The following is a 17,950-nucleotide window of genomic DNA, read 5'->3' as shown; positions in this document are numbered from 1 at the left end:
TTCAATAAGCGTTGAGCTCAAGTCTGTTTTTGGTTTCCAAGTAAACAACTAAGAGCAGTATTCAACATTTAGTTTCAAGATTGAAAAGGGGATCAGCAGAGAAGATATGGTTCTGAGAAGGATACCAAACCTTGCAAGGTAATGTAATCATGAAGTATTTTTCTTTATTCCTTTGATTGTCGGTTCAAAGTGTGTCTCCTACTCTTGCGATGATTCATTAAACGTTTATGTCTCCCTGCGTTGCATGTGTGTACGTGTGTCTGTGTGAGTTTATGTGTGTGTTTGTGTATGAGAGGGTGGGTAACAATGTCTTTACACACGGTTAACCAAGTGGAACCAAAGGGCACAGACACGTGGGAGCAGAGAGAGGAGAAATATGATCTGGGCTGAAAAATGTGACGTTGAATATGTATGTGAGGACATGAAATGATGCAAATGTCTCAACAAGCAAACAGATGTCAGAGAAAACAATGTTTTACGTGGTATGTAACATTTCAAGGCATTGTATTACTTCTCGCATCTGCGTTGACTTAAATCCTCTCTCCTCTGGCTTACAGTACAATACATCCTCTTATCCGCATTTACAGTGACGTGTTATTGTATCATTTTTCCATGGCATTTCCTTGAACAAGGAATAGAGATCCAAACTCCACCCTGTCTCTTTCATCAGGTTTGACACATACAGTCCATCTGGGCAGTTCAATAAATTGTCAACATAGGAGGAATTTTTCAGAGGAAAAAAGATGAATGTCAGTCAATAAATCCCTGACAGGTCAATAGATATCTCTGACCTCACTGTCATGGACGCACGATTCACGCTGAGAGGCCAAGGAGAAGCACTTAAGCCTCAGAAGGAAGCCTCTGATGGGAAACGCCATCACCAGGCATCCTGTCACTGGGAGACTGGGGATCATGAGGCCTATTAGTGACAGAGAGCACTGCAAGTGTTGTCTTTCTTTCAGCAAAAAATCTTCATTGACTGTTAGTTTCATGCAATTGTTACCTCCGCTGAAAACAACTTGTCTTCTGCATTGTCTGCAGTTGTCCTATACTGAAACAAAACAAGATTCCATCATGCAGTGTAACTTGTCATTGAATATTTTATTTGCAAATGAATAACTCAGAAGTCGTAAAAATATACATTTTTTTTTTACTTGTGATATTTACATGGATTGTTTTTGTCAAAACAAACAGTACCGCTTTACAAAACCAAAGAGAAGCGACTGTGAAAATATGATGATGAGTAAAAAGGAAAATGGTGACTTATATTTCCGTGCTGAGTTGTGTACCTCTGACATCCAGACAAGGTCATAGCAGACAGACCCAACCACCCAGAACCCTCACCGGCGATGAGAACAGCACACAAAAAGTGCAAAGTACATGAAAAAAAAAAAAAGAAAAAAAAAGAAAGCTTCATAAAACGTTTCTGTGTATATTTACAATTGTACTTTTTTTTCTTTTTTCTTCTTCTGCCGAATACAGGTATGTTACATCAAAGCAAAGCATTCCCCTTCTCGATTTGCGTCGACATGCACGTCCTTTGCTTTTCTTTGCTGAAGTGGGCATCTTTCGCCACCTCTGTTTCACCCCAAATGCCAACACTTCAGAGTCCTCCCATACCAGAGGCAGGCCAATCAACAAAGTCAGAACTTCACTTTGCCATGCTTGACTGCTTTATCTGAAAAACGGCTTTAAGAACACAAAACGCGGTGGCTACATAAGATTTATATTCCTATAATATAATGCAGGATAATCATAACATGAATCTTTGTTCACTTATTGTACCTTAGAATGTTGATAACAATACACAGTGGTGCCACTGTAGATCAGAATACAAGTTGTGTTGAAACTGACAGGTGGAAAACTTCCATCTTAAAATCACCACAGCTCAGACCAAAAAAAAACCCTCAAGATTAATTTGTTGGAAACCGAGTGAGTTTGTCAGTCCACAAAGCTGGCACAGATGAGAGGAGAGGCGACGCGAGGGCTCATAAACTGGGGAATTTGCCACCTGAGACCTCCAGTTGCTGGAAAGCAAATCAAAAAAGCCAAAGGAATTTAACAGCTGGAAGACAAGCATCCCACCCTACACCAGGCTCCATCTATATAGAGACAGTGCAGGGAATGTAAATGTGAGAGCCTGCAGTTCTGTCTCGATATCAATGCTGTTATCCCCCACCCTCCACTTCTCTCAGGTTTCTCTCCAAACGGTGTCAAAGCCTCTGGATCGGAGAGTGTTGAGATGCATAGCAGCCCCTGTGCGTGTTTATTTGTGTGTGTGTCATGAGTGATGCACTGTACAATGCATCGTTCTGTTAACTATGGTGGAAGGGCACCATCAGTCAGTCATAATACTTTCCGACATTCCATCCATCTCAATTATCCTGAACAGAACAAGTATGACTATTCGTGCTTTTGGTTTTGTTTGATTGTGTGTGTGTGTGTGTGTGTAGGTAGACTGGTGCATGGCGGAGTGCATAAAAAAACTGCAGCATGCCACCAACCTCCTTGTAGATGAGTATGAATTATGGACAGGCCTTGTCTCAAGATACCACTGCCGCTAGCGAAAACAAGATTGCTGTCTGTGGAAGGGAATTGAATTGTATGAGCGTATAAAGTCAGAGGAACTAAAATAAACACTGCGTGTCTGTGGCCACATCATTCTGGAGAGGTCATGGCTGGCCTGTTCTCTCTCTCCACCCTCGAATGAACAGCTAACATGAGCGAATGTGTGGGCGTGGCTGGAAACAACCCATTTCTTCCTTTTGTCAAAAGGCATTTCTCCTCCTTAGTACTCCCCAAGCATTATCTCATCTATTAAATTAAATGACATCATGTGCATATATCTATCTGTATGTACAATATAAAACAACACTATGAATACAGAATGTACATTGATCCTGCGGACACGAATTGCCATGTCATTGAGAAGATATCTGCAGTCTGCACTGTGACAAGGTTGCGTATGATATCGTTGGGTTAGCTATGTGACGTTGGAGCTCTCAGCGTATAAGCCGCTGTGATTTACTGTCTTTTCAAACACTAAATGAAGAACAGCAACTTGTGTGTCGACGACAAGGACAGAATACCAAAGCATCAACGGGGATAGGGATTGCAAAGGCACACTAAATAGGCTACTTGTCCTTTTCATTACGTCCATTCAAACTGCACAGTTTTCCACTGAGATGGAGCTACCGATAGGGAGCATCGCGGACGTCACAGCCTGACCAATGAAGAGCAAGAGACTTCCACCAATGAAACAGCAATGTGGTGCCATACTATTGTTATGGGTCCTAAGGAAGTACTTTGGGTGATACCATACTATACATGCTATACAATTAGAACCCTCTATTTCTTCACCATTCAATCATCGACAGTATTGTTAGGTTACCATTTCAAGGTAATTCATGCCTATACTGGATATCCATTAAATACCCTAGGAAGCGAGAAAAATCATTCTACCGACCATCTTTGTTCAACACACATTCATGGTGGTTTGTGACAGATTTTGGTTTCATAAAAAGATAGTAAAAGGTAAATGAAGAAGAAAAGAAACACTGGCTCATGGTTGGGATTGGTGGCACTTCTTTGGGTAGAAACAGACTGAGTCTCTTACCTTTAACAACCTTTTGAGACTTAACAGGATAGACAGAAATGAAAATAAAACAGACACAATTCTAAGGAAACAGACAAAAGAAAAAAAGAATCATGACTTGCAAATAGTCTTATCCTAGGTACAATATATTCATAGTCATTTATCCCTACCAATCTTACTAACTAAAGCTAAACATACAATTTATTCATTTGGGCAGGTTTTCCGGAACACATATCCATAGTGGTGTGACGGAGATAAAACAATTACATTTCTTATAACATACATTTCTCCATTCAAGAGAAGCAGAGTCCGGGATTTTGTCGAGAATGTCGTGATGAAGTACTTAATGCATCAGAGAGCATTTTGGGGGATGATGTAACATGTGTGTCCACAGTTCACCCACTGTCTGAAGGGGATATGGACTTTGTGGTTTCAAGCAGTTGTTCAAAGCTGCAAGCAGGAAGTGGTGTGGTTACATCAGTCAGAGACATCATTGGCCCAAAATAAAAGGTGCCGTCCTCCCTCAAACCCTCCCTTCCGCATCAACAAGGGCTTGCCAGCAGGACATCTCCATCGGCAACCAGCTCTGACTTTTGGATATCTTGTCTTTATTCACCCATCCATTCATTTATCCGGTTTTCTTTTATTCCCTTCTTCCTCTGTACGCCTGTCCCTTTGATTCCATAAATAAATAAAAAGCTCCACTCGGGATTCTTCCACCTCACCACACACAATGCGTCCTTGTGCATTCCGAAAAGTTTAAAGAAATAAAGCTCAAAAAGAAGTTTTTTCTGCCTGTGGCCGAGAGACCCGAACAGAAGAAACTGTTCCGTCTGGGGTCTCCTTTCGTTTTGTTGTTTTCTTGAATTCAGTAGGGGGCAAGCATGTCTTATGTTCCCTTGTTAAGTATGCATTCATTGAAAGTTTTTTTTCTTTGGGGGGGGGGGGTGGTTCTATTGTTGACTCTTTTAATTACATCCTTTTTACTTGTTGCATTTCTTGGTTTATGGAATAGTGTGCGTCTTCGAAGGGAAGATCGAGGGAGAGGGTACAGGAGGTCGGATGGGACGCAGGGGTCTTACGCGTTCTAGCAGGAAGTGGGGAGGGGGGGGGGTCCTCTCTGCCGTCCTACACAGTTTGAAAGGCTTTGGTCTGGGCGGGGACCATGAGGGTGGGGGGCGTGCTACTTGTGAGGTTCCTGGAGTTGAATTTGGGAGTGATGGGGGGCTCCGGGGTTTTGGGCGGCACCACAGAGTTGTAGGCCGGGGGAGACTGGGGGAAGCCGGGGGGCTGTCCGTTCTCCTTGAGGGTGGCCACGGGCGGAGGGCGGGGGCCCCGGGGGCCCCGGGGGACGCTGTTGTGGACCATGGACTGCGTGGACGAGGCGCCGGAGCGGGAGCTGCCAGAGCGGGACGAGGAGAGGGAGTTGGGCTTCACCAGCTTGGCCTTGGGAGCCTCGGCATCTTCCCTGGCAGACGAGAAACACAACATGGAAGAGACCATGACATTTCTGCTTTAAGGAAAGACACACGCACACACACACACACATACACACACACACACACACACACACACACACACACACACACACACACACACACACACAACCTAATGTGACAGACAACTGGAGAAAGCCCATACGGAAAGAGCAAGGCTGTTCTGTGGTGCATCAGTGCCCTGGAAGAACTTCTGGAACTTCTGGGTTCTATCACAATGTTTCTCATCTGGGTCTAAATCGAACACATTAAACCAACCACCACCACCCCACCCTACCCAGCCCCCTCCTAAGAGAAGCTACAGAACCTAGGATTGACAGTCCCTCTTAGAACCCTGTAAGACCCGGTTTAAAATTACAACATCACTTTTATCTCTCTTTTTTGTTGTTGAAAGACCACATTTAGAGAGCTAAAAGTGACGTCGTCATTTTACAACCAGGGGTCTTACAGGGTTAGGAAGCACTCAGTAGCTACAAATGGCATGTAAACAGGAAACACCTCCTCAAGTCTGCATAATTTACACAGTGTCATTCCCGAACTGGCTGCATAATTCATTCATACGGTATAACTGGCAAATAAGCAGCTACATAGGCTGTGAGCTGTATCAAAATGTTTGCTGCTGAAAGATGTCTTTAACAGTCTGGAGGCTCCAGTTTACAGTAACTTGTGCTTTGGGACACAGACACAGCTGTGAGCTACACCTCGTCTCGACACAACCGTTTGCCAGTGAGTCCCTGGGCGCCGAAGAAACGCGAAAAGAAGACTCTTAAAAGGCAGTCGATATTGCACTTGACCTTGTAGCAGACACACATTCTGTACACACGCGTGGACACACACGCACCCACACACTGAATGCACCCACGCCACATGATCCATAGAAAAACACATTCCTGAGGTACTGACCTGATCTCGTTAGGAGTCTCCTCCTCCTCATACTTCTTCTTCTCCTTCTTACGGAACACGAGCCAGATGATCAAGATGATGATGAGGACGCCGAAGGATACTCCCACCACAGCCCCCGCCATCACGCCCATCCCCCTCACATCTGTGGACGAGAGATGGGTAAGATTTACGATAGCCGCGCCCAACCGCGGAATCTACAGCACGTGGACCTGTTTAGGTCCGCGCACACGCACGCACACGCACGGATGATGCGCACAGGTATTCTCAACGTTGTCGTATATTGAAATCCGTACATGTTGTACACCGTGAAGTGGGTTGTTGCTTAAGTCATGCTTAGCCTCAAAAATCACTTGTATTAGGTAAACACATCAAAACATTTCCCGCTATGGTGCTAGGCTGTCATATTTACATTCATTCAGTCATTTAGCAGACGCTCTTATCCAGAGCGACTTACAGTAAGTACAGGGACATACCCCCCGAGGCAAGTAGGGTGAAGTGCCTTGCCCAAGGACACAACGTCATTTGGCACGGCCGGGAATTGAACTGGCAACCTTCTGATTACTAGCCCGCTTCCCTAACCGCTCAGCCACCTGACTCATATCCACAACGGTTCACCTCATTTTGACCGCACAGTTCCTGTGCTTCCGCAAATCTATTTGTGTGACATTGAAACATGGCTGTTTGAGAAGAGCGGGTGACCAATGGCCACTGATTTGCTGGTAGAGTCCCCTGCGCTGGGTTACAGAGGGGCAGGGAGAAGGAGGGTGGAGGGGGGGGGGAGAGGAGGAGCGAGGGGAAAACGAATTTTCAGGGGGCCACTGGAAACTACAGCCATCCATCACCATCGAGGCGACGCAGGGGCGGAGAAATAAAGCGCTGGCCGGCTCTGCTACTCACACTGCATGGTGACTTCGATGATGCAGTTCTCCTCGCCGACATCATTACTGGCGGTGCACTTGTAGACACCTGCGCTGTCCTTGGTCAGGTTCCTCAGGGTGACGATCTCGGGGTTCTTCAGGTCTAAGAGAATGAGACACGACACACGACGTTGTTGTATGTCGCGTTCCCTCGGTTGGGATTCATATGCAGTTGCACAATTACTCTGTAGAGTGATTCACGACCCGCAGTGTGTTCATCAACGCTTTCTGATGAGGTTTCATTCTGTGTCTGCTTGTAGCGATTTACATAAGTACATTCTGAATTCTCGAATTCTATTCTATTCTGCTGATGGAATGCAGGTACTATTCAGCGTGACTGTGTGTTATAATGAAGCTGTTTGGGTAGGAGTTCCCCTTGCCTTCGTTCAGCCTGACTCGGGTGGGTTTGGGGCGGCCACGCCTGTCTGACTGTGTCAGTTCTGATGCATCACACTCGCTGGGCAAGGAGCAGAGGAGGCCGACTGGCAAATGTTTATCTGGGGCCTCCGAGAGATTGGACGCGGTGTGAGTAAGCGTGGGGCCATGATTGAAGAGGGGAGGCGCGTAGCGCTTTGAGAGAACGCGCGTGTATGTCTCTGTGTGTGTGTGTGTGGAAGAGGGGGAGAGAGTTTGTCTGGGAGAGCGACGGAGTTCTACAGGGCTAGTTGATGCTTATTCATCCTCCAACCATGACAGGCACGTGATCGTACTGTTCAGTGGACCAGTGAATAATGGCTGACGTCTGCGTGTTTTATCGGCCAATAAAAACTAATTAGACTGAACAGGTGTTGTTTCATGGAGGTCATTAATTTGGAGGTTTTCGTCTAGGCCAGGCACGTGCCACCGCTCATGTCGGTTGGGCACGGGGAAATAGGTGGCAAAGCTGGCAAGGCAACAGAGGTGTGTTGCACGCCTCTGGGGATCGACTTGTCAGTTGCAGGGGACACACGATCACCATTCGTGTCCTCTCCGTTCGAAAGCCATGATGGGGAATGAGTGGAGCGCAGGTGTGTTCACGTGGATTGCAGGCGTTCTAACCGCCGAGCTTACAGCTCCTCGGTTCCACGCGTTGTCGTGTCAAGGGGGACGGACGCCGTTTACACACTGCACTCATCCTCTTACCTATCAGTGCCAGAGGGGGGAGTTTTCCAACACTCTTGCCCTTGTCCAGGACCCTCTCCCACTTGTAGCTGATGGGGTCGGAGCCGTCGCTGGACTTGCAGCTCAGCTTGACGTCGCTGCCCTCCAGCAGTTTCCCGTCCATCCAGCATCGGGGTTTGGAAGGCTTGACTGTGGGACACAACAAACAGCAAATGCTTAACCACGCCCGCATGGCTTCCGACGTCAAACAGCCACAGGGTGGCAAGCGACCTACAATGAGAGATACTCGATCTGAGGCGATTTTTAACGAGGGGCTGGTCATTGCTGCTGCAAGTGTGATCGAGCAGCGAGGCAATAAATAACAGTAAAATAAGAACAAAGGCAGTAGAGACCAGCCTTAAAAGAGGCATCGGATCCCATCAACAGAGCTTGTGTCCGAGGCCTGTGTCAAAGGGCCTCAGGTCTGAATCGAGGTCTGACGGCCTGCAGTCAGTTTGCATCTCCAGGTCAGAAGTCCAGTAGCCTGAGGATCAGAGCAATAGATGGGCCGCCCTGCCCCGGGCTCTTGTGGCTCTTTATAGAACAGCTGCTCCCTCTCTCTCTCTCTCTCCCTCCCCCCCCCTTCCCCAACATCTCTGTATCCCTCCACTGGTGCACTTCCACAAAGACCAGTCAGCTCACACGGCCAGTAAGGGATGTGATGAGAGGGATAAGGGGAGTGCAGGGGCTTCTGCCGTGCCATCTCACAGCTCTGTCAGGGCCAGTTAGGGCTAACTGTCGCCGAAACAGTGCACGCACACACACAAACACGTACACACATACACACACGCTCAGGCTCAGGACCACGACCAGCCAGCCAGCCAGCCGCCAGCTACTGCCAACCCATTATCTTAGCGTCGGGAGCGAGGGAGAAATGCAAATGTTCTTCTCTCAAAATCGAAAGTGTCACCGCAAAGCTGAGGGCAATTTGTAAAAATAGTGGCGCTAACTCACGGAAATGTCTTTATAGAGAAGAAGGAGGGTGGGGGGGGGGGTATAGAGGGGGGAAGGATTAAGAGACTGTTCCATTAAAGAACCAATAACCGCCGGTTCAACTAATCTCCCATGATGTTTTAATAAATCGTCTGCTTTGTGACATTGAGAATGATCTCACTCGTCCCTTTGGATTCCTAGGCAGGCTTTGTGGAGCTGCTGCTCTCCATTCACTGTCTGTCTGTCCTTCAAAGCCGTTTGGCTGCTCAAGATACGCAGAGATGAATTTACCACTGCGCCAGTTAAAACTAAGCCATTTTTAAACCGATCTGCCAAAGCCGCTGTGTATTGCGCCGAAGTAAAAACAAAGCAGAAAGGAGGAGAAAAAGACAACCACAATGGTGTCTTTGCAACGGCTAATGCAGCCCAACTGGCTTTGTCATCCTTCTGAAGGCTGAATGGCAGCACACGGATCTCCTAACATTTTCATAATTGAAAACAGATCAACGCTACTTAATTCACATTTGGAGGCTCGTCTGCAGTTTATTCCATAACCGCAAACTTTTTTTGTTCCTTCATTGCACAATAAAACTCATTAATTATTTTGTTCAAAGTTGACAAGTTGAGGTCAAGTTCCAATGTCTATAATCTATCTTGTTCTGCATTGACGACCACATTAACTCTATTGGCTCCATAACTTGTAGTCAAAGACTACAGTGCTCATCTAAACAACCAAAAGAACCCAAACAAAAGCAGACAACAGCAACCGGTCAAATTGGATCACTCCGTCTGAATAAAATTGAATCATTAGATCGGTTAGCATGACAGAGGAAATGCACTAGGCTAATCGGCAAGTGATTACGCGTTAGTGTGTGTGTGTGTGTGTGAGAGAGAGAGAGAGAGAGCAGACTCACCCAGCACTATGAGGTTGACCTGGCCCCAGTGGTACTTGCCCCCTGTCTTGACCTTACAGTGGTACTCCCCAGAGTCGGTCAACAGCAGGTCACCAATGAGCAGGGAGGCATCCCCGTTCAGGTAGTCCCCTGCAAAGGCCAGACGGCTGGCGTCGCCCATCATCTCGTTGGTGTACACCTGACCTCCAAAGAACGTGATGATCTAGGCGAGGAGTGGGGGATAGAAAGAGAAAGAGGGATAGAAAGAGAGAGCGAGAGAGAGAGAGAGACATTGTAAAGCAACTTTCTTCCTTCCTTTCTCTCTCTCTCTCTCTCTCTCTCTCTCTCTCTCTCTGCGTCTTTTTGTGTTGCTATGAACAAGCACAAGCACAAACTGGCTGTCACAGCAGCCTATTACTCTAAGCTAGTGAGAGCCTGCAGATGGGGACTGCTAAATGCTCGTGCCACAGCACATCAGTGCCACAGGAGCTGGGCCTACCTGCTGTGCTCGCAGGTGACGGACTGGCCGTTTACACACAGGCGCACGGTCACGCGCACCCTGCATGCGCTCAAGCACATACACACACACGTACACGCTCACTAGTACACACAACAAGACTCACCCACAGACGCTGACTATCTCTCTCTCTCTCTCTCTCTCTCTCTCTCTCTCTCTCTCTCTCTCTCTCTCTCTCTCTCTCTCTCTCTATATATATATATATATATATATATATATATATATATATATATATCTCACTATCTCTCTTTCTCTCTCTGTCTCTCTCTCTTTCTCTCTGTCTCTCTGTATTCCAAACAGACACACAAAGACATAAACACCCACACAAACAGACTTGTCGCTCACACACACACACACACACACACACACACACACACACACACACACACACACACACACACACACACACACACACACACACAGTCCTGCCACAGGCACACTGTGACATAGCGCTGGCACCTTTACTGAGATGGGTAAGTTACTATGCACAAGCCTATGGGCACACTTCTGCTGTTCTCATGAATTTTGGATGTTGAGAGCATACTTACAGGTGAGTGTGTCTGTATGTTTGTGCTGGTGGCTGTGTTTTGAGCCCATTTCAGAACATATGTTTATGAGGGAGAGCAAGTGACCGGAATTGTGTGGAAAAGCAATGAACGGAGCACCTACAGCAGCAGTTCTTTCTGCTTGGAAGGCCTGAGGATAAGGGCCTAAGGCTATTAGCATTCGTATGAGCTGTTAGCATTAGCGTTAGCATGACACAGGGCTCTGTGATGGCTCTGGCCTTCGGGCCCCTGGCACATGTAGCCTGTACGCTTGGTAACAGAGGCTAAATGTTGACAAGCTGCTCTCTTCCATTGAAAACCCACCTTCCAGCGGAAACAAAACAATGATTTATTCATTCCGCCACTGGCGTAGTCTCATTCCTAATCAAATTTTCAGACGTTTGATTTTAATTAATGGCGCCTTCAATGTTATCGCCCGCGTTAAATATTCAATGTGATGTGCCAGCCCCTCAGAAATATCAAAGCGTTAGACGTTTGTTTCTCTCCCTTCTTTCATTCCTCTTCTCCTAACCCCTCTCTATTTTCTCGCCGAACCAAATCTCGCTATGCTAATCAACAGAGCGGCGTGCTAACAAAGGACTTAAAAAAAGAGAGAACATCTCTTTCTTCTGACGGGGGCTGTTGAGATTTCACAGTTCTCCCTGTTATCAGATACTACGTTTCATTTGGAGAAGAGAAACAAAGCAAGTTCTACAAAGCAACGCAGGCAGATCATGTAACATCCTCTCAGAGTTGTGAGACATGAAATCAAATTAGGTCCATTTTAAGACTGGCCTGGATGGTAATTTAACCAGGTGATAGGATGGATCCATTGTTATTCCATTTAGGGCTGGCAGATATAATGCCGTCTAATTCAATTTCCAGGGTGTAGAATATCAAGGTATTCTGTTTTCACAGCTGGTGAAATGTCCATGGATTGCTTATGCTCATTACCCTGTCTCTGGTCGACTTTCAGCCAAAAGAATCCGCTCACTATGCTGCCGTCTATTGATATCAGGACTCTCCAGGGAATATGGAAAAGCTAAGACACAAAAATATGTGCATCGCTGCAATAAACAAGCTTTGTAAAGGACACATCATTGTTAGTTGGGGACGTAGGTATGGCGCTGGGCAGGATTGGAAGTAACTAGTTGGGAATGTTTTGTGGTATAATTGCTTTGAGAAAGGCATTACTTACTAAGGCACAAAAATGGTGCCTTAGTAAGTAGAACCAATCAGTTGTATTTGACCATCATATTGTCTGTGGAAAATCAATTGGAAGGGTATTTGTTTGTGTGAGGTTGTGTGTCTGTTTCGATGTCCACGTGTGCCTGTGAGAGAGAGATACAGACACAGAGAGAGGAGAAGGCAGATATGTGACAGAAAAAAAAACGTGAGACTCCTCACCACTCTCTGCTTGGAGTTGGGCTTCTGCAGTATCCACTCAATGTCGAGCGACTGCGGGTTGGACTGCCAGAACTGATGGTGACACGGCAGGGTGGCGTTGTCTCCCACGACCCTTTTCATTTCTGTCTGGGCGCCGGCCGTCAGCAAACTGAGCAGCACTATAGGGAGAGACAGTAGAGAGAGAGAGAGAGAGAGAGAGAGAGAGAGAGAGAGAGAGAGAGAGAGAGAGAGAGAGAGAGAGAGAGAGAGAGAGAGAGAGAGAGAGAGAGAGAGAGAGAGAGAGAGAGAGAGGGAGAGGGAGAGGGAGAGGGAGAGAGAGAGAGGGGGAGAGGGAGTGGGGGGAAGAAAAAAAGACTGTCAGAACAGAAGTATCGCCATATACAACACGACAGCAGGCATGACAGAGATGGGGACCCGAATGAAACATACCATGGGGGTTGAAAACTGAATTCAAACTAGTTTGACATGGAACAAACATCACTGCAAACACATGAAACTCAACCACCAGACCAGTAATTAATTTATTACGATAGATACTCTAAGTAGAGCAGGGACTGGATAAAAACTCAACAAATAAAAAAACAAGAAATAGATAGGGAATTGCTAGTTTTTTTTTCATTATTAATGTCTCCTCAGCTGTGGAACAGAGTATAGGTTACAGTCGTTACAGTAGCACGTAGAGTCACAGGAGGGTGTGTATAAGAGTGTGTATATGTGGTGTGTTTGCAGGCCACAGGCCAGACTGTCAGGGCCTGCTGTGGTGGTGGGGGGGTCGTTGGGAGGGGTAATTTATTGGAGGATGCTGGACAGCCCTGCTGGCTTGAGTGGAATTAGACAAAGGCGTCAGGGGGATTTGGAGGGACCAGGAGCTCAGGGATGCGTGTTTGTGTGTGTGTGTGCGTGTGTTTGCGTGTGTTTGTGTGCGTTGCAAAGCAGGGAGGGGAGGAGATGATATACGATTCCCCCCACCTGGTAAAACAGAAATGCAGCGAAAACAATGCACCCCCCCCCCACTCCCCCCAGCATGAGCTCACGCTCCCAAATGCGACAGATTATTTTGGAACAACGGCATTAACGTAACTACCGCATTTAATTTGGCCACTGTGGAAAGAGCTGAGGTCTGAGAACCCCCCCCCCCTCGCTCCTGAATAGCTTTAAATAAAGTTATTCTGCTCTGTCCTGGTTATGTAAATATTGTGACATCTTCTTTTCATTACATGCTGGCGTATCGCTTAATAGGTGCTGAGCCGTTCAAGAAATCCCCTCAGAGGGTTAGAACTAAATATACCGCATGTTATACATACTGGTGTACTAACACCACACAAAGACAAGCCCAGGCATCAGAGTGTTATGTCTGGGGTTGAGTGATTCAACTGACAACCATTGGTTGGAAGAAAGCCTTCGTGCTTTATGACGTCAATTCCGAGTTGTCCTACGTTCTTCGGACGACCATTTGTGGCGAACGCATCGGCGTTCGGAGCCACGCGCGCTTGACTCGCCCTCGGGAACTGGAGCCAGGTGGCGTTGGAGCCAATGATAAAAGCTCACTCCGAGACGTCATACGTGACTCAGCACGAGGCTGTGGTCCAGGGAACATGTGCTGGAAATTGAGCTGCGCATTCAAGAGTTCCTGATTCACAGCGACAACACTCTGGCTCGACCCGCAAAGATGACATCGCTCGGTTGTCTCCCTCGAATCTCCGGAAGTTTCCTTCCTTGCTTAAGATTGGCCACGACACCCCTGGGCACTGAAACAGTAGGTGTATTCCATCTCGAGTCACGACTCCGATGCAACCCAAGATGCCCTCCCTGACTGGCACCCTCCCTCTCCAGAGGGCACCACACAGAGGGAGGTTTCCATGTGCCCACTACTAACCCCGTGACAGGACAAATTACAAAGGTCTGCCAGCTCTCGCCCTCCTGCTCGGTTCAAATCATTACTCAGCAGAAATAAGGGCCACCTCTCCCAGCTCAGGAGCTCCCGGCCCCTGAAGGTATCCCCGTTCATGAATGTTTAATGCAGCATTTGCAGAGTCATTCATCTTGTGGGCTCCCCGCCGATATTAGTTTGGAAGTCAGAAGGGAAGCCAGAGAAAGAGCCAAGAGACCGAAGGAAAGCGAGTAGGTAGGGAGAAAGAGAGAGAGAGAGAGAGAGAGAGAGAGAGAGAGAGAGAGTGAGAGAGAGTGAGAGAGAACCATAACTAAGAACGGCAAATATCCTCCCTCCCTGCACAGGTCTCTAAACACCCAAGGAGGAGGTGAAGGAGACAGGGTCAGAGGGAATGTCTGGTATGTGAGTGCGTGGGTGGGTGATGATAGTGGGACGTGCCTCTCCATTGGCAGCCCTGTGTCGGCCTGTTGGCCCAGGGACTCTCTACAGCCCGGCTGTCTAATCAGTGGCCCCACACTCGTCCTCCTCGCCCTAAAGCCGTTCCTGCGGTGCGCGGAGCTGATAAGAGCTCCCATCGCTTCAAACCTCCCTCCCTCCTTTCCTCTCTCTCTGTCTGTCTTACTCTTTAAATCCTCCCTCCCTGCACTCCCACTACACCATGGGAATTGAAGGCCAGGGAGACTTAGAGTGTTGCATGGGGGAGATAGCAAGGGGAGCCAATGATCAAAGAGGGCATTTGGAAAGGCGAGGTGTAGCGTGAGGGTACAATTAAGTCTGCACTCCTACAGTATATCAGCCTACTTATTCCCTAACTTACAAACAACCTTCGAAGAGAATTATACTCCATTACTGCCGCTTATATAGTCGGGCTGTGTCCTTCAAAAACTTCAATGCAAACATCTCATTAAGACCATTCCGAAAAGAGTTAACTTTCCATCACAAGAAAAGCAAAGATTCCAGAGCGTTTTTCGCTCATTTTACATTCACAGTTTAAGGTCTCGGAGCGGGGGATTTTGTTCTGTGGAATGGATGACACAGTTGTTCCAAAATAAACCTGCATTGGAGTGTATTTGCTCTCCAGTTTGAATTGGCCTCTTTTACAGTGTGAACAGCTGGAATCATTTGGACTGATAGACAGCATCGTTTGTGAGATTCACTGTGTGGCATTCCATTCATCCCAGCACACTATGGTGACATTGCTACACAAAACATTTGTTTGACTCTTTATTTTGCAGACTTTGATTTATGGCATTATGTTAGCAAAACAGTGGAACACTTCCAAGTACCCACTGACAAAAAAATCTGTTACCTAAAACACAGGCTCTGCTTCAAGGTCAAAAGTGTTCTACATAACAACACCACGTGCAAGTTCCCGTGTCTCTGTGACATTCTACAGAGACCTGCGGAAAACCATGTTGTGGAGGAAGACATCGTAACCCACGGCTACGAGAGGAGCTGGAGACAGCCGAAACAACATCAGTAACCGCCAACGCTGTCCGAAAATCTCCTTTGGGTCTGGCTAAGACCTCAAGATCCTCTCCCTCTCTCCCTCTCTCCCTCTCTCCCTCTCTCCCTCTCTGTTCTCTGGCTGGTGATCAATTCAGCTGCACACCGTCCTTTTCTGGCTTGGACTCACGGCTCTTTCACCCTCAGAAAGAAAAGAAAGAAGCGTATCGTAATCAACAAAGGAAGAGGAGCAGGGCAGCGTGGAGCTTAGGGGACAGCGATAGACAGACAAGGGCCCAAATGTGGAGGAACCAATTTCTATGAACATGCCCTAGGGGGAGTTGTGCTCTAGTAAATCCTTCTCCCCACAGAAGACTGCAATCTTATTATAGAGCAGCCAGTGGGACAGGCAGGGCGCGGGGACTCCCAGACGCCCCTGGGTCTTTCACATTGCCCCAAAGTCAAGCTCTGCAGACACAGTCAGCTGATTGGCTTGGCCGGGGGCCTCTGACACAGGCCAAGCCCCTGACCTTTGGCTCAATCACACCCCTGAGAGGATCAAGGGAGAGGAGAGGGAGAGAAAGAGGGGGACAATATCTTACCCTGAGCCTCTTGAGTCCTTCCACTCAGCTGCCTGACAGATACCCCAGTGTGGCTGATAGATAGTGGCCACAACGAGGTGGCTTTACTGGGAGGTTGGTTGAGGGAGGAAGATGGGTGCAGAGGTAGCTATCTTTGACAATGCCTTGTTTGTATGGATATGTCTAGCCTTAGAAGCGAACCTATAGGAGAGTGTTGTGTATGGGCGCTGGTGTGTATGATGCATTACTCATGTGAACATATGCTGTTTCTCAAATGCATTCCAGTGCCCCTCCTGTCTCTGTAATGGAAACACGAGGCCTATCTCGCACCGACAGTAAATCAATGCCTCAGCACACGGAGGTGTGAATTCGTATATTGAAATTGTCAGGCATATGGCTATTGAAATACCACACGTTATTAGTTACTAGGCTGCCCGGAACAACGTGCGCATCCAGACATCCCCTTTGAACGGTTGCAGCAGAAGGTGTCATTTCTGTGCTCTGCCATCCTGACTTTTATCTTGTGCCACCGACAGACTCATCTGGCAAGATCGGAGGGGGGAAGGAAAGAGGGGTGGAGAATCACTTATTAAAAGCTGGCGTTGGGACAAAGACAGGATTGTCTTCCAAGTAAGCGAGGCCTCCGTTTTTTTTTTTTTTTTTGGTATGACGACCATGTGTGAAAAATGCACATAGCAGCTTTTCGTTGGTTTAGGGACGCCTTCAAACGAGAAAATGTTGGATGGGAAAACATTTAAATATTCAGAGGTCACTGTCTTGGGTGGAGGGGTGGAGTTTCAGCCCCATGTATACACCTCAACGCACAGCACCGAAAACTCCCGTCGTAGCTACAAAAACGGTTAATATGTAAGTGCCCCCCCCCCCCCCCCCATCCATGGCAATGAAGTGAAAGACTAGCACAGAGGGAGGTAAAACACATGCCCTTTTTTCTCTCGCTATCTCGGAGGCTTCTGAGAGCAAGATGAAGGGCTTGGTACACTGACATCGTCTTGTAGCTCTGATGGTTCCCCAGACAAGAGTCTGACTAGAGACACTAGTCCAAACTGACAGGCTGCAAAAACAGACCTTGATGAAAAGCTTTCAGAGAGACTCCTTTATTTATACAGCCTGGGCTCTTTTTAATTACCGCCTCTGACGGGCTAAATCTTTATAAACGTTCCCAGCCATCACGCCCCTACATTAAATCGTGCTCATCGCAAAGGCCCATTCTCCTGGTTCTAGGTCCAACTCATGAATATTTCCTTCCTGAGGAAATCAAAGGCCGGTTGTGTTTTCTCTGACTGGAGGCTGCTCTTTGAAGGGATAAAGCCCCCATAATCCTCCTTGCCTCGCGGCGTGGTCACCAACACCCTGGCTCCTCTGCTGACATGGTGCTTTTTTTCCCCCGCCAGTGCCATTTTGCCCCACTATTACAGATCACGACACTCTGAAGCATGGAGAGAGGCCCGGAAAAGCTTGAGTGGAAAACGTTTACAAAAATGAGGGTGACTTCATGTCCGAGCGGGGCTACAATGATGGATTCCTAAGGGTGTGGGCTTCAGCAGGCGGTAGGAGAGAAATGGAAGGGAGTGGATTTGCTTCCAAGATAATCTGTAAGACCTGGAAGAGAGCAAAAAAGAACAGGGCCTATAGGAAAATAAGGAGTGGGAGATGAAAATGCCACCA

General features: G+C 47.4%; 1 protein-coding gene across 2 annotated transcripts in view; it reads right to left on the bottom strand.

The window, feature by feature from the left end:
• Positions 1-1,075: 1,075 nt before the first annotated feature.
• clmpb (CXADR like membrane protein b) overlaps positions 1,076-17,950 on the bottom strand; it is a 52,311-nt gene continuing 35,436 nt past the window's right edge. For both annotated transcript variants that reach the window (XM_062472645.1, XM_062472646.1), the window contains exons 2-7: positions 12,347-12,504; positions 9,899-10,100; positions 8,034-8,201; positions 6,892-7,014; positions 5,995-6,136; positions 1,076-5,063 (exon numbers count right to left, since the gene is read on the bottom strand). In XM_062472645.1, coding sequence (XP_062328629.1) covers positions 4,724-5,063; positions 5,995-6,136; positions 6,892-7,014; positions 8,034-8,201; positions 9,899-10,100; positions 12,347-12,504 — 1,133 coding nt within the window. In that variant the 3' untranslated portion in view covers positions 1,076-4,723. The remainder of the gene's footprint in view (positions 5,064-5,994; positions 6,137-6,891; positions 7,015-8,033; positions 8,202-9,898; positions 10,101-12,346; positions 12,505-17,950) is intronic.

This window comes from Osmerus eperlanus, chromosome 11 (assembly GCF_963692335.1).
Source record: "Osmerus eperlanus chromosome 11, fOsmEpe2.1, whole genome shotgun sequence".
NCBI classification, from domain to species: domain Eukaryota; kingdom Metazoa; phylum Chordata; class Actinopteri; order Osmeriformes; family Osmeridae; genus Osmerus; species Osmerus eperlanus.
This window is presented reverse-complemented; position numbering and strand designations above follow the sequence as displayed.